Below are 27,558 nucleotides of genomic sequence, written 5' to 3'. Positions count from 1 at the left end.
TCATATGGTCTGATGCTGTTCTGTGATCACGCATTACTGGACTGGTATGGTAGGCGAGCTGTTGGAGTTTTTGGGTTGGGAGGTAGATTTTTCTCCATTGTTGTTGCTTCTGGGAGTTTTCGAGGGTGTTGGGAGATCAAGGGCAGACCGGATGTTCCTGGGAACAGCTACCATGATGGCCAAGTGTGACATTGCAACCTGTTGGAAGAACCGTGGTGCCCCCACGCTGCCACAGTGGCGATGTGGAGTGGACTGGTGTGCAAAGCAGGAGACACCAGTATTTGAAGCCAGAGGCTGCCCTTCTAAACATATAGGGATTTTGGGTAAATGGTGGGCACACCTCTGTATGGATCAGGGGTTGTAATGCTCTGTGTATATGACCATGTTGATGGTTCTGCCTGTTCAGTTATGCTACGCGGGCCCAAATCTGTATCAATTATTGCCAATGCCTTTTGTATCCATGTACCGATATGTGATGTTTTTGGATATAGAAAAAGCAATAAAATTGTTTATTTAAAAAAAACAGCTTAGCAGAGCTCTATTTGTACTGTGTGGCATCATTACTGATTGGATTCTAATGCTTGGCCTGAGGCAAAGGTATGTAGGCCAGCTTCAAAAGCATGCTTAACTAAAGGTTTGATCCTCACCTTTGACTACACTAGGTCCCAAACATTACAGTAAACGGTAAAGGAAAGAAAGTGAATTCCTGACGTAAATGCCATCTACCAGCTGCTTATCATTCAAAGCATATAACTCTTTTAGAGAAAGCCATGATTGAGAGATAACCATGCTTGTATTCCCTACTGCCACAAATTGATTTCTTCAGACTGCCCTAAAACAGACACGTTAACACTTAACGTTATCCTTCACATGTGCTTTACTGTTTGTGGTATATGACCGATGCCTTGGTATTTTATCCAGTTCCATATGATGGTTAGGGTTGTATAATGTAGACCATCTTCATCTGCTGTTCTAAATATTTTTTTTTTTTAGTTTTGGATTTTATGTAGAAAAAAATGAAAATTTGAAAGCAAAGCAATCAGCCCAAACCATAAGTTCAGTTCGCAAATTTGTAGTTAGAGTATCTAGTGTTCAAATATGATTGAGCATATACTCTTGAATATGTGTAGGTCTGCATCCTTCAATTAGTATTTGGAAAAGGAGTATGTACCCTAAGAAAAGTGACCAGAAATGAATTGCGTTGCAGAGTGTCACTTTCAACATCAATTTAACATATATAAATAATACATGCTCTAACAGGTTGTTACCTTTAATCCCAATTACCTGGGTTCTTAGTTATGTATAACTTGAGGATTACTTTATTTACTACTTTCTTTATTGCTCCCTTTGTCCTTGGTAGTCCTGCCTTATGGGCTTTAGTGGCAAGCAGCTGCTATGCTTCCCAAGGAGGAAGCACATATAGTTGTCTCAAATCATCCTATTGTTTGTCGAGATTGGGTCTAACTGGATAATATGGCCTCGACCCACGAGATCAAGGCTTTTAGAACTCACACCAAGCAACGTTTCTGTAATTTTAACCATGTGTTGGTATGCATTCACAACAGGCTGATGGGATGGGGAGGAGCACCCAAGATTTTGTTGCATCTTGCCAATTTACAAACGGCATGTGAATTCTGAAAACATCTTTGTTGTTTTTCGGTTCTCACAACTAATCTGAATAGCCTCTTTGGTTTCAATCTGTCCTAATTATTTAATTAGCATGCCTTCATTTATTTAAAGCTATTAAGAATTTTCAAGTGGAGGCAATACTAACAAGAATAATTTGGTGCCATTAATAAGGAGATGATAATTTCTTGGTGGCTGTGGTCATTCACAAATAACCAGAGACTCTTTGTGGGGCTCACAACATCAACATCTGTGGAGGGAATTTCTATTTATTAAACCACGTTGAAGCATGCATTACTTTGACTGTGCCCTTTATGACACGATGAGGAGAACACGAAGGGGCTCATGCTCAAGATTAACATCATTGTGTATAGCATTTGGAGAAGACACTCTGGCGTAATATAAGGAACTTTTTTACACGGATTCCTTGAATGTAATAAAATAATTTGTGGCCTTTACAACAATACTTCTATTTTGCCTTGCTGTTCTCTAGCACCAGTTTCCTTCATTGCCTCCCTCCAAAGTCTCAGCTGGCCTTCCCTTCCTACAACTAGGCATTGAGAAAGCAATTGGTACTGAAGTCTAGAAAACCTTAAGCAGATTCACAAATTCAGCAGTCATCGGCAAAGCCAGAAGGCCTGGGTAATGATACCTATTGGCCGACTATCTTATTTTTTGTGTAAGAAAGTCTGTGAGTGATTGTGTGCACTGTGGCCATCTTTGAATGGCTTTGTAAAGACATTGCAAATGCATTCGAAGATGACCACATGGATATAAGTGCATTGATAGGGGCCATCTTTCAATGCATTTGGAATATTTGAAGAAACCTATTTAAAGACCGACGTGTTGGATGTAAGCGCATCCAAAGTGGCTGATTTTGACTTAATTTGTAATATGTACACAAACCCAATGAAAGATGATTGTGGTGGTTGAGCATGATTTCACGGTGGCCATCTTTGAATGGGTTTGTTCAAATAAAAGCTTCACCCTTGGTGCCCTCTGCACCTTTGTGTGCACTCAAGGGTGGCTATGTTGAAATGGTTAAAACACTTTTTTTTTTATATAGGTGTCAACCAATAGTGCGGCGGGCGCACAAAAGATTAAAAAGTAAAATTAAGAGAGAGGAGCAGTGAAAGGGATGACAAGTGGTGAGTGGCAGGAAGCAACAGTGGAACAGGGGGTGGGTAACATATTTAAAAAAATTTTTTTTTAAAGTAACTGGTTTGGGATGGGCGGTGAAGCAGTGGATGAACTGGCAGGAGGAGTAGGCGAAGCAACACAGAGAGCGAGGGGGCAGAATCAAAGTGAAGGGTAAAGTAGCACATGAGGAGAGAGCAAGACAATAAATGCACTCCTATGGCCTGCTTACGAGAAAATAAAGTAGTTCCCTGAATGTAAGCAAATTCAAAAGAGAAAGGATTCAAGTCAATCATTTAGAACACTGTGAAACTGAAAGTCCCCAAACCCAAGAATGGGGATTATAGTGAGACACTCGGCAACTACTATATATTGTTGTTAGCACACACCTGAGGACGGGACATGGGCCGATGGGGTTAAATAAGGAGGCTAGCTGTTCGTGGGTAGTCTACTTTAGCACCAAGCATAGAGTATCCTGTGTGTTTTATTGTGCCCTGCAATCTCGCTTGCAGGGCCTTGGTCTATTGCAGGCCTAAGCGTGTGTCGTCTACTACATTGACGACGAGACGGAGGGACCCTAACGTACTTAGGATAACCACTGTGGCATGTCGCCACCTTTTATTCTGCTGGCTCCCCGTGACTAAAGCGGTGAAGAAAGGTTGTGGAATGAAGCTGTGGAGGCAGGGAGCGGCATTAATAGACCGCCGCATGGATCCATTCGGCAGATGGCACCACAGTTAGTGTCTCTTTCGGAGCTGGCAGGCAGAGATGTGGAGGAAGCAGATACGCACGGATACGCAAGACAAACAGCAGATACTTTGGCAGAGCAAGGAGGCTACACAGTGAGTGCAGAGCATGTGGTCACTACACGTGCAGAAAGGCAGCTGCGGGGCGAATGTGGGCAGCCCAGTGTAACAGGAGAGACAATTAAGCTACGAAGGGGCAGCAATAAGCACGGTTTGCCCAGCTGCACCCAGCAGAAGAAAAAAGAAGCAAAAAAAATAATAAAACCGGAAGGAAACCAACAGACATTGTAAAGAGTGCCAAGTGTGCAGGCATCAAGACCAATGTGGCAATAAGACCAGAGGCCCCAATATATATATTTTTTTAAAAGACACTGGTGTAAAAGGCAGTAAGAAAGCGACTGTTAACAGTGCTAGAGTGCCAAGTTTCAAAATACAGACTCTGAGGCACCTCTAGCATAAGCATGTGCAAGCCAGCTAATCAGCAACATGTCAGAGCTGCAGCAAAGAGCTGAAACCCTAGCGCAACAGCCAAATAATGCACCCAGTTTGGTTGCCACATTGATGCCTTTCAGTCTCCACGCTGATCCACCAACAGCAGCACTATGTTGTCACAAATGGATTGGGAGACTACAACATTATTTTCGCGCCACGTGTGAAACTGGTGGCGCAGTCAAGCATTCCATCATGTACAAATTATTCAAAGATTTGTGAAACACTGGAGCTGGAGAATTACTTTGACGCAGCTGTTGCTGCTTTGAACAGATACTTTGACCCCCAGTTGAACCCAGACTTTGAAAGGTTCAAAGGAGCCACCTGGACACTCCTATACATTGTTGTCAGCACACACCCCGATGGCCGGGCGTGGCCTGATGGTTTAAATAAGAGACTAGCCGCTCATGGGTCGTCTACACCAGCAACAAGCAAATAGGCCCTCATTACGAGTTTTGCGGGCGGTGGAGACCTCCCGCCAAACTCATACTGCCACCTGACCGCCAGTGCGGCTAGAACACCGCTGGCCCTATTAAGAGTTCACCGCCGGTCTTGCGGTGAACAGGGCCTTAACATTGACGCCGGCTCATAAATCAAGTTGGTGGCAATGTGGCGGCGCAGCGTGGCTGTCCATGGGGGCCCCTGCATTGCTAATGCCCAGTGCCTGGGCAGTGCATGGGCCCCCGACACCCCCATTCCACTAGCCTTTTCATGGTGGTCCAACCGCAGTGGAGTGGGGAGTCGTAATCCGCAGGGAAGTGCTGCATGCGGCGCCACCCTGGCAGATTACAACCGCCAAGACTGCCAGGCTGTCGACTGGCGGCAACCTGGCTGTGTCGGCAGTTGGAACGTGGCAGCTCCGCCATGGTCGTAATGTGGCGGTCGGACCGCCACTACTGCGGCGGTCTTGCCGCCACCACGAGACTGTTCAAAGAACATACAGATACGATCTTCTGTAGATAAATAAGGCTTGTACTCTGAAGACGGGATTTAGAGGCTACAAAATAAGTTGCTCTCTGCGAGCCTGGTTGTTTTTCCATTGTGTGAGATCCTTGCCTCACACGAGGGCCCCAACTTGCTAGTGTTGTTGCAGTCAAATCTCGGCATGACGGTGGTATGGGCGCAGTGTAAAATTATCTGGATGGACTCTCTCTAGCAGCAGGCAACAGGCTTTTTTGCACAGAACTCAGACAAGATAGTGTTACTGTTTTATAAGCTCTGATTCCTGAGGTGATGGCTCATTAGTGCTCGCCTATCAAACTCCTCCTGGCGAAGACAGACATTTTGCACTGCGTGAGCAGCCTCTAATTAATATTTATGTTTATTTGTGACTGTTTCAGAGTATTGACTTTGCCCAACCTTCTTTTAAGCTCCCTAAATCACAGCTTCTCGCACTAAGCTCTACCAATGGGTGGCGTGGGTAGCTATTCTTTGTTTAAAACCACTAAGAAACATTCGGATTTTAAGTTTGTGTAACTGGGCACCTGTTGTAATTACTCATAAGTCAAGCAGCAAAGTATCTAAGAAGCAAAAGCTTTGTAAATTTAGATTTAAACCGATGGGAACCACTCTGGTAGATCACAGCTTTGCTTCAAAGTTGGGTCAGTTTTAAGAAGTAATTTTGACTTCAGATAAGATTTATATGCAGAGTGTGCACTGTTGTGAGTTTGTGGGGGGGGAGAGATATATGCAAATATTTTAACTAAATTAAAAGTTTGGTGTAAATTGAAAAATGATTATAGATAAAAATGCCAGATTCCAGAGTTTGTTTTATTTTTTAAAATTTTTTCCCCCTCCATTGTAAAGGTTGCCTTTGTAGCGTTAGCATTTGTAGCGGGTATCCTGTGTTCGCTTCCTGCTGAGGAGGTAAAATGCAAGCCATATATCCAGCCATTGGACCTGCAGACCGTTATCCTCACTGCCAAAGTCATCATGTGGCTCCTGCTGTTTATTCTTGAACGATACATTCAGTACCACCACATCAAAGTGAAAAGCCGTGGCTACCTTTCCCTATATCGCGCCACAAGGCACGTGAAAAGACTCCCTCTGCTGGTACACTCCACAGGTGAGCAGACTCATTTACACACAGTGTGCTCTGGGTGTTCAGTGACCCAGCTTATAGACTCCTGCATTGATGATCCTGTCCTGGTTTGTTTTGTGTGGTTATGTATGTGGTTATTTATATATTGCTCCCTATGCTGCTTGCAAGGACTAGAGTGGTTTCTTGACAAATTCTACCAGGAATGATGTTAGTGGAGGTTACGTTGGATAAGAATCCTTCCCAATTTAATTATTTCTCTATAGCTGATTTGCAGGTTGCTAATTTATTACTAGAGAGCAGATTCTATTATGAAACATGTTCAAAATCGGTAAAGATGCATACACGTTGGGTGAAAATAAAGACCAAAATTATAATTATCGTTCCTTTGGGATTTGGTCCCACTGAACCCAATGAGTAAATTGTAGACTCTAGCGAACTTAGGCGCACCAACAGTGCTCCACCTTTTTTCTGGAGGCAGTTTTTTTGCATGACCATGGAATGACTGACCAATAGCAGTTGTACAACCTTCTTATTGTGCCCTGTTGGAGAGGCCTACCAACACATCCACTCTCAAATTCCATTCAGCTCCTCCCCTTAAAACATGCTTTCTTTAACCCAAGTGCACATAGTGAGTATCTTAGAAGTATGCCTTTGTCTGCTATTAAAGTGGCAGATGCCTGTGATGTTGTGCTTTGCCCTCTGAATGGCTGAACAGTCGTAGCTAACCTTCTAACTGTGTGTCTTGGCCAAAAGTAAAATTGCCAAAATAACAACTGTAACATATTTAGCTGGGAACTGGTATATGATCCAGGTCATACTCAAGCCAGTTTCCTCAGGTTTGCTTGGGGAAAATGTCTGCACAAAGGTCCTGTCCCCTATTTTACCGGGCACCACTGTGAAATCACTATTGTTATTCCACAAAGGGTACTCTGTCTTCCGCTATGTATGCAGCAGAGCAGAAGGCTCTGTTAGTCTCATAGTGGATGGTGGTTACTGCCACCTTGCACTAAGCAGCTATGGAAAGATTACAGTTGTTGAAAGCTGACATTTCAGCACACTGTGAGAGGAGCCTATTGACTCTCTCCTTGTAAAATGCATTCAGTACTCAATCACTTTGTAGTTGTATAATAATATGTTGTAATTGTGTTACTTATCGTGGTACATACCCCTGCTGAGGCAGTGAAGCTCACTGGCGGCCAACTATCCCACTATATTGTAGTTTGTGTTGGATGTTTGGAACGATATGTGTTTGTAGGCTGGCCTACATGAGAAGTGTTTTGGTGTGTGTGTGATGACCAGAAGGGTTCTCTTAACCTTGCACTATGTTGCTGTGCTAAAGGATGTAGTGAAGTGAGCAGTTGAGGGGTAGAGCTTTACACTATTATTAGATCTGGTTGGAAGGGTTTGGGTTATGGATGTGCATATATTTATGCATGGAGTTAAGTTACGTACTGAGAGATAGTTACACATGTGATCGTGCTGCCTATCTTCAGGATAGAGATTTGGTTTTGGTTCTTCTGCATATATGCTTCTATGACGTTCATACTCTACATGTGCAAGATTACCTCTGATTTTTGGCTAGTGCGATTCTGCATCATCAGCTACAGAAGAGCCTTTTCCTTAATCCTCCCTGAATTGCAAGTGATATTTTCTGGAAAGGAATTAAATCATTTTTCTGCCCGTAGGAATACAGAGGTTCCACCAGTGCCTGCCTTCATTTAGGATGGCATGGTCAGCAAGGATTCCAGTTCACAGCAAAGGGCCCTGTTATGCGGATCCTTCAGATTCCCTTCCGTGTATGCAGTGTATTTTGTGATTGGGCATACTTGTGCTTTCAGCCTGTGCAATGTGAATGATGTTCTTGGCAAAGATCTGTTGGAGGAATGTAATGTAATTCGAGATTTATAAAGCACGTTCCTACTCAAAGAGCATCGAAGCGCTGGGAAGAAAGCACGTAGTAAAAAATAGACAGAGGATAAGAAAAATAACAGAAATAATAAAGATAGAAAAACATCCAATAGAAGAAACTGAAACAAACTAAATCCAAAGACCCTGATCTTGATGTACCAAAAAATTAACGAGGAAAGAGCCAAGTTTTCACCATTTTCCTAAATTTCATATAGCCTGATTCTTGCCTAATATTCTGTGGGAGAGAGTTCCATCCTCTGGCTGCAGCTACTGTAAAAGCTTTGTCTCCCCATTTGGCTTTATGTGTGTGAGGGACCTGAGTCAAGTGAGCTTGGGAAGACCTCAAGCTTCTTTTAGGTACATGCAGGGGGAGTCTGGAAGTCCGGAACCGTGGTCCTATTCCATGAACTGCCTTAAAAGTAAGACAGAGCGACTTAAACTGGATACGCTGCGCCACTGGTAACCATTGTAATTTCCTAAGACTCTCTCTAACTGATATACATCGTGGGAGATTAAGAACTGCTCTGACAGCGGAATTCTGAACTAATTAGAGTCTTTTTGTCAGCCCCTTATCCAGATTAAGGAACAGTGCATTACAGTAGTCTATCTTGGACATTACCAGTGCCAGGATAGCAGATACTCTCCATTCATGTAACAGATAGGGGAAGATTTTTCAGAGCATTTTAATTGAGCATAAACTGATGTTTACCACATGATTAATCTGTTTTTTAAAAGACAGATGTTTGTCGAACAAGATGCCTAGGTTTCTAGTAACAGTAGTGGGCACAGGGCAGTTACCACATTCAGAGGGCCACCACCGTGAGTTCCATAAATTCTTTCCAGGTCCAAAACATAAAACTTCAGTTTTGGTGGCATTCATTTTTAGCCAATTGGTCTTCATCCATTTACTCACTTCCAACATACAATTAGTGAACCGATCTGCAACCTCCTCCCATGGCTGATTAATAGGAATAATAAGCTGGGAGTCATCAGCATAGGAAGATGGAATGAAACCAAAAGTACGAATTAGACTAGCCAAAGGCGCTACATACAGATTAACCAATGTGGGGCTGAGGGAAGATCACTGCGGAATCCCACATGGCAGAAGATAAGGTCTAGATTTGAAATCACCACAGCTAACTGTGGTTCATCTATGTGTAAGAAAAGACTTCAAAAGTTTAAGCGCCTTGTCCCTCAAACCCACATGATGCAAACGGGACATTAATAGTGTGGGAGAGATAGTGTCGAAGGCAGCGGATAAATCTAAAAGAACCAAAACCGCCCCCTTGCCTTCATCAGCCATCCTTCGAATAGTATCAGAGGATGAGATTAGGGCAGTTTCAGTACTATGCCCTTTTCTGAACCTGTATTGGGAGATATCAAGAGCATCCACTTTTGTTAAAAACTCGATCAATTCAGAGTTCAATTTTTTTTCTAGAATCTTTGCCAAAAACGGGAGACGTGCTATTGGCCGCAAATTACTCATGTCCTGATTATCCCCCTCTGTTTTTTTTCTTGATGGGTACTACTATTGTTTCTTTCCAGATAGATGGGTACTCCCCAGACATAGCTACCTCTTGGTTAATGGGGACCAACATCCGTGCCATTAAATCCGGAACCAAGTGAAAAATGGGAGGAGGACATGGATCCAGAGGGGAGCCTGATTTAATTTCAAGAATCTTCTTTTTAATAGTATGAAGTAGGAAGAATAAAATGATGATTCCTTTCAGATAGAGATTTCACAACTTCTCTGTTGATGGAAAAGTGATGGGGCCTATGCTTCAGAGATACCCTAGCAGTTTTATCTATGTTTCAGGCTGCATTGTACATAAAGTCGAGAGCCTACTTTGAGCACAAATGTCTGGACTAAATCTGTTGGACTGCCTGGGCAGAATGGCTTCTATATCTGCCTAAAGATAGATGACTGACACTTATGGTGTCTGACTTGATCTGAGGCTCAGACCACATACTGTGGCTCTTTGTGGCTTATCCCTTTATCCTCTGCCTAGAACAGCCTAGAAATCATAGAGACCCCACCGAGGTAGTGCAATTCCTCCCTGGGAATCTACATTTGTTGACCAGTTGGCATGTCTCCTTCTCATTCTTTGTCAAATCCCAGCAAGAAATACTTGAATGGTGCCTCCTAAATTGGTTCGCTGGGTTTAAAACTATTTTAACCTAACTCCCAAGTTGATTGGTGCTGCCTTCTTGGCAACCCCCTAATTCTAGGTAAATACCACCACCTCCATTGCAGTAGGTTGTATTCATCTGGATTTCTGGACAAATTTGGATGCACCAGCACAGAGGCGTGTCTTCCAGGAGCAGGATTCTGGAGGTTGCTGGCTTCCCCAGTTTTGATTAGACCTAGCATTCTATTACTGTCATCTGTCTGGAATAACAGTGAACTGTACTGTTTGATGTGTAGAGGAGCTGGCCACTGATCAGGGGGAGAAGCTGCAATACATAGCAGACTGAGGTCTTCTTGGGGACAGGAGCCACAAGAACACTGTAGCCAAGTTGTCCAGCTTGGAATGGCTGATTCCATATTGCTGTAATGATGACTGCTTGTAGACCATTCTAGAACTGGGAATGTGATGACTCTGCATCATACTGACCTGTACCAAACGTTATACAGACGTAGAATCCCCCGCTCAGGACAAACATAGGTAATCTCTGTATTAATCCCCTGCATTGAAGTCAGTAGAGATAGGAGGTGGAGGTTCAAGTGTGTGTTTGCAATGCCCTGTATGATGTTGCAAGGTGAGATCCCTGTACTCCTCTTATGTTTTCCCATGGATCCTCATGCTAATAGGCACAGAGTGTTGCCCTAAGGGATGAACTGTATATTATCCTTGGCCCAGCCTCTCTACCCTGGTAGGTACCTTGTGTAATTGGGTTTGAGGGTCCCATTGTAAGATTAATACCCCCTTCACATCTGAAAGGAAGAAATAAATAATCTGCCTGAGACCTCAGACTTGTGTAGGTTAAAGAGGGTCTGGAATAATGTCCCAACTTGTCCCTAACTCTGTGTAACAAGCATATGAGTTGTGCTATCCACAGAATAACACTTAACCCTACACTGTCCCAAGCCACCCTTTCCAATCTTAACTCTCAAAGACTAGACTAGCAGCAGAACGCAAAGAGGTGAGAGAGTCGGTAACTGGCTGTGATTGCAACTGTTGCTGGAAATCCTAATGCCATTTGCCAGTCCTCATCATCCATTTCCCATATCTGCTTCCCACCTACATTTCAGCCGTGTTAGTGGGTCCTATCTGTGTCTCATAAGTGTATTATATGTCAGTGAGATATGTTTTTCCCTATTCTACCATCCAGCAATCTTCTCTCTAGCGGGGGCTCCTGCTTTTCTTCCTCTGTGTGAATACTATCTCGAAGTCCATGTCTTAACTGCAGGTAGCGTAACCTTTGTGTCACGCGCATTCAATATTCTGTCTTGAGATGCTCGAACTGAGCCACTCCGTTCGCATCCCAAACATCAGCTAGTGCAGAGAGGCCAAAAATTTCCCAACCTCAGAAGCTGTGCATTGACTGTTTTCAGCCTATTCCCTCCCCACAGAGGTGTTTTGAGAGCAAAGCATTTGTCCCATTTCATTTCCTTCTGTAATTTGGACCTTATACCCACCGCTGCTTTGGTGGCATAACCCGCTTTCGAGTCCACTTTTTCTCCGTATAACATGGAGGTAACCTCTATCTCACAAATTATGCCTATCCAATCTGAAGACTAGATCTTCCCAAACTAAATATGCCCGTTCATTCATCACCCCAACCTTAGCAGCTTCATAATATTTCTTCACGTTAGGAAGTGCAATGCCTCCCTCGTATTTTCTACGCTGAACGTCCCCCAGTGCTACCCGAGGCTGACCATTGTGCCACAATAATATTCGAATCATCCTATCGATCCTTGAGAAAAAGGTGTCTGGAATTCTATGTGGGCAGTTCTGGAGACTACCAGTTGATCGCAAATCCTGAGTATCTGCCACATATGTGAAATATCGCACTTAGTCGAGCTAGTGATTGCACTGGATTAGTTAGGTAAAGTAATATTTATCCATCTTAAAGGCAAATACCCTCTTCCCAACCTGTACCTCCGGGCCAACCCCACACCTGACCGTCTACCCTTACCCAGGCCGCCAGTGCCTCTATCACTAGTGCAAACAATATCTGTGACATTGGGCATCCCTACTTGATGCTTCGTCCTGTCGGGAAATACAACCATTAACTTTCACTCTCGCTCTTGGTTTATGATGGTAATCTTACCTATCCAATAACTTAGGGCCAATTCCCATTCTGGTCAAAATCCCAAACATGCACAGCCACTCCACTGAATTAAATGCCTTGTTCACATCCAGGGAGACAATAACTCTTGGATCCTCCAACCTCTTTATTTATGCAATATTATTAAGCAATTGTCTCAGGTTCAGTTTAGGCGAGCGGCCTGGCATGGACCCATTTTGGTCTGTTGTATCAAGTCCAGTATTACCACCCTCAGCCTAGTAGCTAGGGCTTTTGGCAGAGTTTTGGTATCTGCATTGATTAGCGATACCGGCCTATATGAGTTGCATTTTTCGCAGGACTTAACTTTTTTAGGGGGCAAGATGATTGTCGCTGTTTGCTGATCCTCTGATAGTAACCCATTTTTCAGTCTCGCCTTGTAGGCCACATTTAAGAGGGCCACCACATGTCTTTACAGTTTATGAAAGAGTTCTATGGGGAGACAGTTTAAGCCAGGGGCTTTCCCTGTCTGCGTCTGTGCCATTGCCAGAGTCCACTCTCCACCATTAGTTCAGTCTCCAATGCCCCCTCAGCTCTGGGGAGAGGCTATGCATTGGACAGTCATTGATAAACTTTAATATTTCCCTCTCAGGACCTGGAGCTTGCTACTATAAAATTGCTCCACGTAAGTAGTGAAAACTCCCACTATCTTGTCACTATCTATACATTTTTTACCTGCTGTCCAGGACTAGTTCCATATCATGTAACCACTCTCTTTCTTTTCTTCTAAGCCGTACTAACAGTTTTCCTGCTTTATCTCCTGCCTCGTAAACCTGTTGTTTTTTTGCGATGAGTGCCTTTTTTATCTCCTTCTCAGCCACTGGATGGTACTCTTCTCTTTTCAGCTCCATCTCCTCTAATTGAATGGGAGCAGGATTCAACACATATCCCTCTCAGATTGAGTCAATTCGGTATCTAGTTGAATTAACCTATCATGTAGTTCTCGCCTGTCCTTAGCTTTACCTACTATAATCGTGCCCCAAATGGTAGCCTTGTAAGCCTCCCACATTATGAGTTGACTGGGCACTGACTTTGTTATTTTCGTAAAATATAGTTTGGTGGCTTTGTCCCCGGACCTCTTGTTTGTCCGCAAGATGCCAGGTCACCATCCTCCACTCCAGATGAGGTTTTGGAGTATCAGGGGAGTAAGTTATCTGCAATTATGAATGATCACTAATCTCTGTGGCAAGTATGTGAGTTTCCGTAAATTTATATAGCATGTATAAATCCTTCCAGCTTCTCTTTTGTTGCATCCCCTTCAGGTCCAGTGCGTTGCCGGTCTAAATGAGTATCCATTGCAAGATTACCCCTCTCCCCTCTCTCCTGGTAGTCCTTGGGATCATCCAGCATTACGTTTCCCACCTTACTCAGTGTTGATGTTTGCAGTCCTGATGGGGCATGCACATTTACCTGCATGATTGATTGCCCCTCCCATTTCCCTTTCAAAGCAGTATAACAACCACTAGTGTCTGTCCAAGTACGAGATATGTGGAAAGGCAAGGATTTCAGCATAGAATCGCCACCTATCTGGAACCCGAGGTGTAGTGAGGAAAACAATCTTGCTTGTACCTCCCCCTCCCAAGGTAGCCATGTTGACCCTTGAGGAGATGCGTCTCTTGCAGAAATACTGTCTGCCAGGTATCTAGTAAAGGCTTTCATAACCAGGCCCCTTTTCACTTTATGCCCTAACCCATTAGCATTCTAGGTGATCATCGACAGTTATGATGGCATATCAGCATATTACAGTCCTCCCCCACCCACCCATTTCAACATGCCCAGTTCTCCTGATTTCCATTATTTTGTAATGTTTCTTCAATTCTTTACAAACTTCCCCACAAACTACTTTACAGTGCCATGATCCTAAAACTGACCATTTCCGCAATCCATGGCACGTGTAAACCCCAAACAAAAACATGCCCCTGGCTGGGAGATCACCTGTGACGTCTCAAAAGGTAGTCACTTAACACAGTTATACCTCCAATGTTCCACTGCAGGGCCCCAGGGCATAGTCACAGTGGTTTGCTGACATAGTCACTGTTTTAGGGAAACCAGTATCCATTCCCCTTCTTTAGATCCCCCTTTGGATATACCTCCAACTGTCCCATTTAAGGATCTTGATGTTTCAGATTAAGAGGACCAATGTCATTGTGGTGACATCCAGTAGGCGTTCTCCATCTGTATCGGACCTGATCCCACTAAGTCAGGCCCACTCCCTCCCACCCCCAATGCTAGCAACCTCCATCTGTTAGTATGTAGTATATCACTGCAGTGTTCGATTTCCTCCACAATCTTGGCCTACTCCGCTCTCATTTGCGCTTTCATTTGTGAAATTCTCTGACCATTGTGTTGCCTGTTCCTGCCTGTTTGCGTTTGCCAGCCCTGTCTTTGCTGGATGCATCTGCTGCTCCGGCACAGAGCCCATGACATTCCAGCCAGCCCCATGCTTCCTTCATTGATAGTAGGAAGTGTGCCTTATCATTATGCACTATTCTCAATTTCGCAGGAAAAATAAGTGAATATTTGAGCCCAAGTATACACATGCCCTTTTTCACTGGCTTTGCTTCTGAACCTGGTGTGTATAATCTGGATAGAAATTGACAACTTGACCATCTGTTTTCCATGGGCCTTGTTTACGTGACAATTATAGAATACTGTCCTAATCTATATGGTTTATCAGTCTCATAATAAGAGGTCGAGGAGGCATAGCTGGAGCTAGTGCCATGGCAGTTATTCGGTGAGCTCTTTCCACTGTGAAGAAACTTCTCAGCTTACCTTGTAAAACATTTTTTTCAAGCCAGTCTTCAATGAACAGTTCAGTGTTGGGGCCTTCTGCCCTCTCCGGAACTCCAACCAGTCTGACGTTATGATGACCCTCTGCGTCTTCCACCCTACCTGCGAGTATTTTCAGTTCTTTTTCCATCTGCACATATTTTTTCGTGTGAGCCGTTACCTCTGGTTGTGTTATGCCAAGCTTTTGTTCTGTTCCTCTAACCCTTTCTGAAAGTTCTTGTGAATGTATATTAAGATTCCCACTTTGTTCACTACTGCAGCTATTTGTGCTTCTAGAGACACTGGTTTCTTTAACAGCCTCCAATATCACTGCTTCTTCTTGCGACTTTTCACTTTGTCCAGTCAGGTCTTTGTCACCCTGCATAGTGGAAGTTTTCCCTTTCAGTGATTGGGGCTTCCCCATTTTAAAACCAAGTCCAGTTTGTGCGATCTCCAGTGGACAAGCAGGTGCCTTTGGGAGGTTCCTGCGTGGTCGGGGACACGAAGGAGCCTGTCTGCATGCTCCAAAGTCTCTCTCCGCACTCCCCACAGGATGTGTGGTGTTAGGGGTCAGGCCCTCTCAGTGGAGCCCAGATGCTACTTCGAGGTGCCTCTGGACATTGGTATTCATTTTGCTTCCCGCTGCATTTTGTAGTTCAAGAAGTAGGACTCCAGCACTTCCCCTTCATATTACACATGCAGCAAGGTTGGGCCCAGCTGTGTTCACTTCTGCTCCCACCTCATTATTATGAAAAGCCTCTCCTTTGTAGAATGTTCCAGTGAGAGTTGCCTTCAGGGAATAATTAAGGGAGCCCCCATGCATTGAGTTGGCAGTCAGTAAAAGAAAGCACCTCTTGGCTGTCACATATGCTGAGGCAGTATCCTGAGGCAGTCTCCTTTCTCATTTCCCCCATTTATAGTGTCATAGTTTTATCCCCTCTGCCCTGACACAATATTAACAGCCAGTTGCAGTTCTTGAGGTCATGGGGGTGGAGGAGTGCCCCAAGTGCTTCCCTCCACCCCCACCAGAAATACTGTCCACCAAAGAGGCACTATCTTGTGCCTCCGGGCTCCAGCTCCAATGAGAGTTCACTGTGCGTGCTGCTCAACTGCAGCTTTATTCCCTCAGGCCCTCCCCAGGCATGTCACTGTAATGCTTGGCCTGGTGCGGGGCTGGCGGAGGCTCCGGACTTGGCTTCCTGCATTCGGGTGTGAGACGAGGGAGAAGAGACAGTGTCCACAAGCTGTGATCTCTGGCACGGGTGACTGTTGCTGTGTTGTCCTGACATTTTTACTACATTTTTACTACAGCTGGCTGACCTGCCTTTGTTATTCACTGTATGTAAATGTCTTACCGCTTCTGTCAGTCATGGCTCCTCTCATGGTAATCTTGTATTGTGGCAGTTCGGTGAAGCAATGGATGGCAGAGAGGAGTTCCCTCCCATTCCAGGAGCCCTCTCCCATTTTAGCCCCGTGGGGTCAGCGTCTGCGTCAGGCTAATTGTGCTCTGAGGCCCAATCATCTGAGGCAGCCTAGTGAGGTGCGTCCATATTCCCCACCGCACAGGCCATGCCCATGACATTTGTTATTTGAAGAAGCTTTGGAGACTCCACCACCAAAGCATAGAAAGAAGGCGGTCAAGGTGACAAGCCCAGTGCACCTCAGTCCATCACCAATGCCTGCTGTGCACTACTCACAGTCACCACCCCTTCACCCGTTACTCCCGCACCATACTGTCCAGAGGGTTCCAGTCACTCTGACAGGGGAAGAGGGTAATGAGGGAGACCAGTTTTCCTTCCAACCACACGATGACTGGTGGGACTCGTATGCTGCAGTACCACCTGCTGATACAGATCCCTATTTGTATCCTGCTAAACCCTCTTCCTCCAGACAACACCACGACCTACAATGACTTTGTAGGTAGAGCTACTGCTTACCACAGTGTTAAGCTACACACTAAGCCTTCAGAGGACGATTTTGTGTTTGAGACTCTTCCAGTCATCGCACAGCACAGTATCTGCCAATGCTAAAATGAATGTTACGACACACGCCAGACAACCCTGCTAGGTCACATGTGATTACACCAACAGTTGCCAAAAAATTCAAGGTGTCACCCAATTGCCCCACATACATAAAGGGACAACTTCCACCCGATTCCCTCATAGTTGCCACAGCCACAAGAGGGCCAACTCTCAAACATCTGGTGAGACACCCCCACAAGGTAAAGAGAGCAAAAAGATTGATGTTTCATGTAAGGAAGTGGCTGCTGAGTATGCCAATCACTGGAGGATCGCCAACTCCATTGGCCTCCTCTCCTGCTAAGACATGGCCTACTGGGATGATGATGATGATGAGGAGGAGGAGTTCTTCCAACATCTACCAAAAGAGTACAAGAAGTGGGCATATCAGATTGCCACTGAGGATAAGCTAATTTCCAATACCACAATTCCCTGTGCCCTCAGTGCTAGAGGCATACATTGCAGTGTCCTTCTCAGAAAACATGGCTGGCTTGGAGTCTCAGGTTTGGTCCCCAGATTAACACCCTCCTGGAAAAAATAAAAAAAGGTTATGAGATGGTTAAAGCCATGGGGGATTTGCAAACACCATCACAACGTGGATCATTTTGCTGCATCTTATCGTGGAGGTTCAAAAACCACCATCAGCCTCTTACTAGCACTCTTAAACACAGACCACCTTGTCTAAAGGATACTACAGAGGCTCCTACAGGGGCAATATTTCCAAAGGGAGAAGCAAGGGCCGATTCACTAAACCATCCGCCATCGCCACAAAATTCTGATTTGCCAACCATTCCCCCCTACCACTTAACACCTGTCTGGGGTCGTATACAAGGGTTCCTCCCCACCTGGCTCAACATCACTCCGACCAGTGAGTGTTGGCTATTATCCAACATGGTAACATCAACAGTTGCTCAGGGAAGAAGTTCAGGCACTCGTCAAAAAAGGAGCCATAGAACCAGTGCCATTTCACTTGCAGGGCACAGTAAGTAGATTCAATGTACTTCCTCATTCCCAAAAAGGATGGGTCTCTGAGACCAATCCTGGATCTCAGACCCCTAAACAAATACATTCTCTCAGAGCACTTTCACATGGTCACTCTTCAATATGTTATGCCATTATTGCAGCAAGGCGACTTCATGACCAAACTCCATCTCAAGGATGCCTATTTTCACATTCCTATTCATCCAGTGCATCACTGATACCTAAGGTATCTAATAATAATAAGGATTCTAATAAACAGCCAGCATTTTCAATTCAAAGTGCTTCCCTTTGGAATCACAATCGCCCCAGAAGGTTTCACCAAATGTCTTGCAGTAGTAGCTGCTCACCTGCGCAGACGAAACACATGTCTTTCCATATATAAACGACTGGCTCTTCAAAAATGCTACTTGTCAAAAGTGCTTCCAACATACTCAGGTCACCATAAACCTACTTCACCAACTAGGCTTTTCCATCAACGCAGTCAAATCCCAGGTCCAACCCCTTCAAATACAACCTTGCCTGGGAGCCACTCTCGACTCATACTGGGGGATAGCTTACCCCAGTGCCAACAGGATTCAGTCATTCCAGGTGCTCATTTCCCAGCATCAGTCTCATCAGCAGGTAACAATCAGGACAGTCATGCATCTTCTCTGTATGATGGCTTCATGCAAGGCCATTGTACCCCATGACAGACTGAACTTGCGTCCATTGCGAGAATGCAGAGAGCACTAATGGACTCAGGTGTAGAGTCAAATGGAAGATCTAGTGTTGGCCAGCCATCAAGTTTGTCACTCTCTGTAGTGGTGGAACACCAACAATCTCTTAAAAGGACAGCCTTTCCTAGACCCAGTTCCGCAGGGAACCGTAACAAAGGACACCTCCCTCATGGTATAGGGAGTGCATTCACAGGATCTAACTGTTCAGCCACAGACCGCTCCATATCAATCACCAGAAGTTGCTAACTGAAGTTGCTAGCTATTCACCTAGCACTCAGAACCTTCCTTCCTCACCTGATTGACAAGGTGATCCTGATCAAAACAGAAAACATGACTTCCATGTATTATCTCCAAAAGCAGGGGTCAACAGGTCCCCTCAGCTTTCTCATTTAGCCCAAACTATTTGGAGGTGGGCTCTCTGGTAAAACATTCACCTGTTATCAAAATCCTTTGCAAAGACTTTGCAGATCTCCTCAGCAGGAGGCACCAACAGATCCATAAATGGGACCTCCACCCGCAAGTCCTCCACCGATATCTCCAGCGTTGGGGTCAACCGCAAATAGACCTCTTCGCCACAGCAAAAAACGCCAACTGCGCAAACTTCACCTCCAGGTTCCCACACTCCAGGGGTAACGCAATATGGATAAGTTGGCCTGGGATATTTGCTTACACTGTTCCACCTCTCCCACTATTTCCCTTTGTGGTTTCCAAAGTTCGGCAGACATCTCTCACCCTAATCCTAGTGGCTCCCACATGGTTGTGACAACCATGGTTCACCACACTCCGGGAACTCTCAGTAGTTCCCCATGAGATAATGATCTGGCTCCTGAAGCCCTAGATTTTGGTTACTTGATTCTACTGCAACCTTGTATGGACGTTCTTAAAGAACCACACAGGCCCACTACTTGTGCCTGTTACGCTGCTAAATTGGAAAGGCTTTTTCACTATTGTCATTCCAAACGCATTGATCCTTTAGCAGTCAAGGTTCAAGATCTTGTCTGCTATTTATTTCATTTACATACCTCTGGATTAGATTTTACATCTGTAAGGCTGCATCTACAGGCAGGAGCCAAATATCTACAAAACAGACAACACACTTCAGTATTCTGGATTCCCGTCTTGTAAGCCTTTGTGGAAGGACTTAAAAGGGTCATTCTTCCTAGGGTGCCACTAGCCATATTTAGGTAGGTATTATTTCTACCAATAGTAAATTAATTATTCCAACTGCTGAAAATTTCCTACACTGGTAAAAGAATGTGCCTTCAAAACAGTCTATAAACCTATCTTTTCATTAGATACAGTCACTCAATTGAGAAAATTAGAGGAACAAATCTTGTACTCAAATTCTCCTTGTACATCAGATTTTCGCCTGGTGTGTATATATATATATACATGTTCAATGGCATGTGTAGCCGCAGATACACATGCTGTGCATATCCTGCCATCTACTGTTGGGCTCGGAGTGTTACAAGTTGTTTTTCTTCGAAGAAGTCTTTTCGAGTCACGAGATCGAGGGACTCCTCCCCTTTTGGCTCCATTGCGCATGGGCGTCGACTCCATCTTAGATTGTTTTCTTTCCGCCATCGGGTTCGGACGTGTTCCTCTTCGCTCCGTGTTTCGGTTCGGAAAGTTAGTTAAATCTCGGAAAACTCGACAGCATCGTTTGCGTTCGATATCGGGTTAGTTATAGCAGATCGACACCGAATAAAAGAAAAGCTCCGGTAGCCCTTCGGGGCTTCCATTCCCCGGCGGGGCCTGGTCGACCCGACCGCGTGCGTCTTCAAGGCTAATGGAACGGACCCCATTGCGCTTCTGCACGAATGCCACAATAAGTATCCTTACACAGACCAGCATTTGGTCTGTAATTTATGTTTGTCCCCCAAACACAAAGAGGACACCTGCAAGGCCTGTCGGGCATTTCGGTCGAAAAAGACGCTACGGGACCGGAGAGCTCGAAGGCTTTAAATGGCGTCGACACCGTCAGGGCACCACGACGTCAAAGAAGAGGAGACTTACTCCATTCCGGATTCGGACTCGGACGAGGCCGAAAGTGAGCAGCCGGCGAAAACCGTGAGTAAAACTGCCCCGGCCAAAACTCACACCAAAATAATGAAAGCCTAGGGGACGCCCCCGCCGGCAGGCAATGGCTTAACCCGTAAACACGGTGACCAACCATCGGCACCGAAAAAGGGCACACGTGTCGAAGACATCCGACTCCGGTCGAGATACCGGCACAGAGTATACTCGGCACCGAGATACCGGCTCCGACCAAACTCGACACCGAGATACCGGCTCCGACCAAAGTCGCCACCGAGAGATCGGCACCCCGAAACCGAAAAAGGTGGCTTTGGAGCCGAAAAAGACTGCGGAAAAAGTTTGAGTGCCGAAACACCCAGCATCGGAGCCGAAACAGAGCTCCTATTCCGAAGAACAAGGCCTGTCATCATAACTTCAAGGCCATAAATTTGGAGAAGAATTAGAGCTGGGAGAGCCAGACTATACACAAAGAAGGCTCCATATTCATAAAGACACAGGGAAAATAAGAACTCTTCCCCCCTATTAAAATGAAAAGGAAACTTGCTTTCCAAGAAACAGATAAACAGCCAAAAGCAAAAGTGACTAAAGAAAAAACTCCACCACGTTTTTGCCACAACCATCGCCACAGCACTCACCGCAACTGTCACCAATTGCAACGCCCCCTATGATGCAATCTCCAATGCACACAGGGATGACCCAGGATGACCCAGATGCATGGGATCTGTACGATGCACCAGTATCTGACAATAGTCCAGAGTGCTACCCGGCAAGACCGTCACCACCTGAAGACAGTACTACTTACATGCAGGTGGTGTCCAGAACAGCTACTTTTCACAATGTAGCACTGCATGCTGAACCTATTGAGGGTGACTATTTATTCAATACTTTGTCATCAACACACAGCCAGTACCAGAGTCTGCCGATGTTACCAGGGATGTTAAAACACGCAAAACAAGTGTTTCAAGACCCCGTCAAATGCAGAGCCATTACACCTAGGGTGGAAAAGAAGTATAGGCCTCCCCCTACGGACCCTGTGTACATCACGCAACAACTAACACCTGACTCAGTGGTAGTAGGTGCAGCATGCAAAAGGGCAAACTCACAGACTTCTGGGGATGCACCACCACCCGACAAAGTCGAGAGTTTGATGAAGCAGGGAAAAGAGTTGCAGCACAGGCAGCCAATCACTGGCGCGTTGCCAATTCACAGGCTTTATTGGCAAGATATGACATGGCTCATTGGGATGAAATGCAGCATTTTATTGAACATCTTCCCAAGGAGTTTCAAAAGCGTGCACAGCAAGTGGTGGAGGAGGGCCAAAGTATCTCCAACAACCAGATACGATCGGCGATGGACGCAGCGGACACAGCCGCCAGAACTGTGAACACAGCGGTCACTATTCGGAGACACGCATGGCTACGCACCTCCGGATTTAAGCCAGAGATCCAGCAGGCTGTGCTTAATATGCCTTTTAATGGACAACAGTTGTTTGGGCCGGAGGTGGATACAGCTATAGAGAAGCTAAAGAAGGACACTGACACGGCCAAAGCCATGGGCGCGCTCTACTCTCCACAGAGCAGAGGCACCTTTAGGAAGCCACACTTTAGAGGGGGGTTTCGAGCCCAAAGCACAGAACCCTCAACCTCACAGGCCAGACCCACATACCAGGGCCAGTATCAAAGAGGAGGCTCTCGGGGACAATATAAAGGTGGACAGTTCCCTAAAACCAGAGGGAAATTCCAAAGCCCAAAAACCCCACAAACTAAACAGTGACTTCAATGTCACAAATCCCCAACACATAACACCAGAGAGGGGGAGACTCACAGATTATTACAAAAATTGTGAAGAAATAACTACAGACTTGTGGGTCCTAGCCATTATCCAACATGGTTATTGCATAGAATTCCTACAATTACCACCAAATGTGCCTCCAAGAACACACAACATGTCCAAACAACACTTGGATCTATTACAACTAGAAGTCCAAGCGTTGTTACAGAAAGAGACAATAGAACTGGTACCCAACCATCAGAAAGGAACAGGTGTTTATTTTCTAATACCAAAAAAGGACAAAACTCTGAGACCCATCTTAGATCTCAGAACACTAAGGGCCTGATTCTAACTTTGGAGGACGGTGTTAAACCGTCCCAAAAGTGGCGGATATACCACCTACCGTATTACGAGTTCCATAGGATATAATGGACTCGTAATACGGTAGGTGGTATATCCGCCACTTTTGGGACGGTTTAACACTGTCCTCCAAAGTTAGAATCAGGCCCTAAATCTTTACATCAAATCAGATCACTTTCACATGGTAACACTTGAAGACGTGATCCCCTTGCTCAAACAACAAGACTACATGTCAACATTAGATCTCAAGGATGCTTACTTCCATATACCCATACATCCTTCACACAGGAAATACTTAAGGTTTGTAATCCAAGGAGTACATTACCAATACAAAGTGTTACCATTCGGAATAACAACAGCACCAAGGGTATTTACAAAATGCCTGGCAGTAGTAGCCGCACATATCAGAAGACAGCACATACACGTATTCCCGTATCTAGACGATTGGTTAATAAAAACCAGCACTCAGAAACAGTGTCTTCAACACACAAAATAAGTCATAGAAACCCTTCACAAACTAGGGTTCTCAATAAAATACCTAAAATCACACTTAAAACCGTGTCAAATACAACAATACTTAGGAGCGACAGTCAACACAAAAAAAGGGATTGCCACTCCAAGTCCAAAAAGGGTACAAGCATTCCAAAAACGTAATACAAAGCATGCACCCAAACCAACAATATCAAGTCAAATTAGTGATGAAACTTCTAGGCATGATGTCCTCATGCATAGCCATTGTCCCAAATGCAAGATTACACATGCGGCCCTTACAGCAGTGCCTAGTGACACAATGGACACAAGCACAGGGTCAACTTCAAGATCTAGTGTTGATAGACTGCCAAATACACACCTCGCTTCAATGGTGGAATCCTATAAATTTAAACCAAGGGCGGCCTTGCCAAGACCCAGTGCCTCAATACGTGATCACAACAGATGCTTCCATGGTAGGGTGGGGAGCACACCTCAACCAACACAGCATCCAGGGACAATGGGACACTCAGCAAAAACAGCTTCATATAAATCAACTAGAACTACTAGCAGTGTTTCTAGCATTGAAAGCATTTCAACCACTAATAGCCCACAAACACATTCTTGTCAAAACAGACAACATGACAACAGTGTATTACCTAAACAAACAGGGAGGGACACACTCATCACAGCTGTGTCTCTTAGCACAAAAGATTTGGCATTGGGCGATTCACAATCACATTCGCCTAATAGCGCAATACATCCCAGGAATTCAAAACCAGTTAGCCGACAATCTCAGTCGAGATCACCAACAGGTCCACGAATGGGAAATTCATCCCCAGATACTACAAACCTACTTCCAAAACTGGGGAACACCGCAAATAGACCTATTCGCAACAAAAGAAAACGCAAAATGCCAAAACTTCGCATTCAGGTACCCACACCCTCACTCAAAGGGCAATGCGTTATGGATGAGTTGGTCAGGGATACTTGCTTACGCTTTTCCCCCTCTCCCACTCCTTCTGTATCTAGTAAACAAATTGAGTCAAAACAAACTCAAACTAATACTAGTAGCACCAACTTGGGCACGCCAACCATGGTACACAACACTACTAGACCTGTCAGTAGTACCTCATATCAAGCTACCAAACAGACTAGATCTTTTAACTCAACACAAACAACAGATCAGACACCCGAATCCAGCATCGCTCAATCTAGCAATCTGGCTCCTGAAGTCTTAGAATTTGGACATCTAGACCTTACACAAGAATGTATGAAGGTCATCAAACAAGCTAGGAAACCTACTACAAGACATTGCTACGCAAATAAATGGAAACGATTTGTTTATTACTGTCATAATAACCAAATTCAACCATTACACGCGTCCACAAAAAACATTGTAAGCTACTTACAAAAGTCTAAGTTAGCTTTTTCATCCATTAAAATACATCTCACAGCAATTTCTGCCTATCTGCAAATTACACATTCAACATCACTATTTAGAATCCCAGTCATAAAAGCATTTATGGAGGGTCTAAAAAGGATAATTCCTACAAGAACACCACCAGTTCCTTCCTGGAACCTCAATATTGTATCAACACGACTCATGGGTCCACCATTTGAACCCATGCACTCTTGTGAGATGCAATACTTAACATGGAAAGTAGCCTTCCTAATAGCTATCACATCTCTTAGAAGAGTAAGTGAAATACAAGCCTTTACCATACAGGAACCCTTTATACAAATACACAAACAAAGTGGTTCTACGCACAAATCCCAAATTTTTACCAAAAGTTATATCACCGTTCCACTTAAATCAAACAGTGGAACTCCCAGTATTTTTTCCAGAACCAGACTCTGTAGCTGAAAGAGCATTACATACATTAGACATAAAAAGAGCACTAATGTATTACATTGATAGAACCAAACAATTTCGCAAAACAAAGCAATTGTTTGTAGCTTTTCAAAAATCTCATGCAGGAAATCCAATATCCAAACAAGGCATTGCCAGACGGATAGTTAAGTGTATTCAAACCTGTTCTGTTAAAGCAAAGAGAGAACTGCCTATTACACCAAAGGCACACTCCACTAGAAAGAAAGGCGCCACCATGGCCTTTCTAGGAAATATACCAATGACAGAAATCTATAAGGCAGCCACATGGTCTACACCTCATACATTCACTAAACATTACTGTGTGGATGTGTTAACAACACAACAGGCCACAGTAGGACAGGCAGTATTACGAACATTATTTCAAACAACTTCAACTCCTACAGGCTGAACCACCGCTTTTGGGGAGATAACTGCTTACTAGTCTATGCACAACATGTGTATCTGCAGCTACACATGCCATCGACCGGAAAATGTCACTTACCCAGTGTACATCTGTTCGTGGCATGAGACGCTGCAGATTCACATGCGCCCTCCCACCTCCCCGGGAGCCTGTAGCCGTTATAAGTTGATAAAAAATAAACTTGTACTTTTGTAAATTTGTAAATATATATATCACTTTTAGACACATTATGTACATACATACTTACTCCATTGCATGGGCACTATTACCATATACACAACTCCTTCCTCACCCTCTGCGGAGAAAACAATCTAAGATGGAGTCGACGCCCATGCGCAATGGAGACGAAAGGGGAGGAGTCCCTCGATCTCGTGACTCGAAAAGACTTCTTCGAAGAAAAACAACTTGTAACACTCCGAGCCCAACACTAGATGGCGGGATATGCACAGCATGTGAATCTGCAGCGTCTCATGCCACGAACAGATGTACACTGGGTAAGTGACATTTTCCATATATATATATATATATATATATATATATATATATATATATATACGCCTTCTGAGCAGTATCTTAAGTATTTTGAAACATCACAATGAATCAGAACGTTCAGTCCATAAAAGCGGCTTGAGGCCCCTTTAAAAGGTTTAACATAGGAGATAAGCAATTGTTCCTCCCCTGCATATCTCTTTTCCCACATTTTACACTCATATTCTTTCAAACACCTCACAACACACAATTTTGAAATGTTACCAAAATTTGGATAAAATAATGAACTAGACATAGTTTTTGTTCTTTTACAAATTTCATAAAGTACACCACTTGGTTGGTATAATGTCTTGGAAACTTGCAAGGCTCTTACATCAGATACCCTTCTCAAAGAAATTAAGCATAAAAAAGTTGCTCATTTCCAAGACCGTTCCCATACTCCCAAGTACTTAATACCTGGCCAATCTTGAAAAAGTTTAAATACTACATCAACATCCCACAAAAGCTGATACCTTTTCAGTCTAATTCTTTTCATTACACTGCATACTAAAGGGCTTCTACCAATAGAAATCCCCTGATCTAAACAATGTCCTGCCACTACTGCTGATCTGTAGCAGTTAACCTTTCTGTTTGATAAACCCTCCTGAAAAACTTCTGCTAGGGAGTTAGCCACTTCTGTTTCATTAGCTTGTATGGGATCCAGGTCCCTTTACATGCACCATTGTACCCATACTGACTATGCCCCTCTGTATCTTTTCCTAGTACCAGGTGACCATGACTAATTGAGTAAATTCATAGCTGTTCCCGAAAGGCCTGAGAGTCTCCCTGAACTCCTGATATTCTCTGTACTAGAAGGTTGAGTAGACCCTCCTGAGCTAAAGTATGTTCCACTTGCTCAACTCCCATCAAGAGCCCTTCGCATGACAGAACTAAATACAGAATCTTGACTGCCATTTCCAGCACTTTTGGAAACCAGGGTTGGGTTTCCAAAACGGAGTCAACAATACAATGTGACACCCCCACCCCTGTCTCCTTACATGAACTAACACCTCCTGAATAATTGAAAACAGAGAAAAAATATAACCCTTCAGATTCTTCCAATCCTGCGTGAAAGCATCTATCGCTATTACACCCGGATCCGGTCTCCAACTCATATACCTCTGTAACTGAAAAGTCAGCATGGAGGCAAGTAGATCTACATTCATCTGAATTATCTGAAACCGATCCACTCTCAACTTCCAATCGCTGTAATCTGTCAGGTTCCTCCAATTCCAATATTCTATTACATTGGAAGTCCCTGAAAGTTTTCTACCTGCAATATTATATTCTGCTCCAAACAGAACTCCCACATCTCTTGTGTTAAATCTGACAATTTCTTTGATCTGGTACCTCCCAATTTGCTGATACAAGTTACAGCAG

At 44.4% G+C, this 27,558-nt stretch overlaps 1 protein-coding gene across 2 annotated transcripts in view; it reads left to right on the top strand.

Annotated features, from left to right (window-relative positions):
• Positions 1–27,558, top strand: part of TMEM192 (transmembrane protein 192) — a 357,863-nt gene that overhangs the window by 72,163 nt on the left and 258,142 nt on the right. For both annotated transcript variants that reach the window (XM_069243904.1, XM_069243895.1), the window contains exon 3: positions 5,805–6,063. In XM_069243904.1, coding sequence (XP_069100005.1) covers positions 5,805–6,063 — 259 coding nt within the window. The remainder of the gene's footprint in view (positions 1–5,804; positions 6,064–27,558) is intronic.

The sequence above is a fragment of the Pleurodeles waltl genome, chromosome 1_2 (assembly GCF_031143425.1).
Source record: "Pleurodeles waltl isolate 20211129_DDA chromosome 1_2, aPleWal1.hap1.20221129, whole genome shotgun sequence".
Taxonomy (NCBI): domain Eukaryota; kingdom Metazoa; phylum Chordata; class Amphibia; order Caudata; family Salamandridae; genus Pleurodeles; species Pleurodeles waltl.
This window is presented reverse-complemented; position numbering and strand designations above follow the sequence as displayed.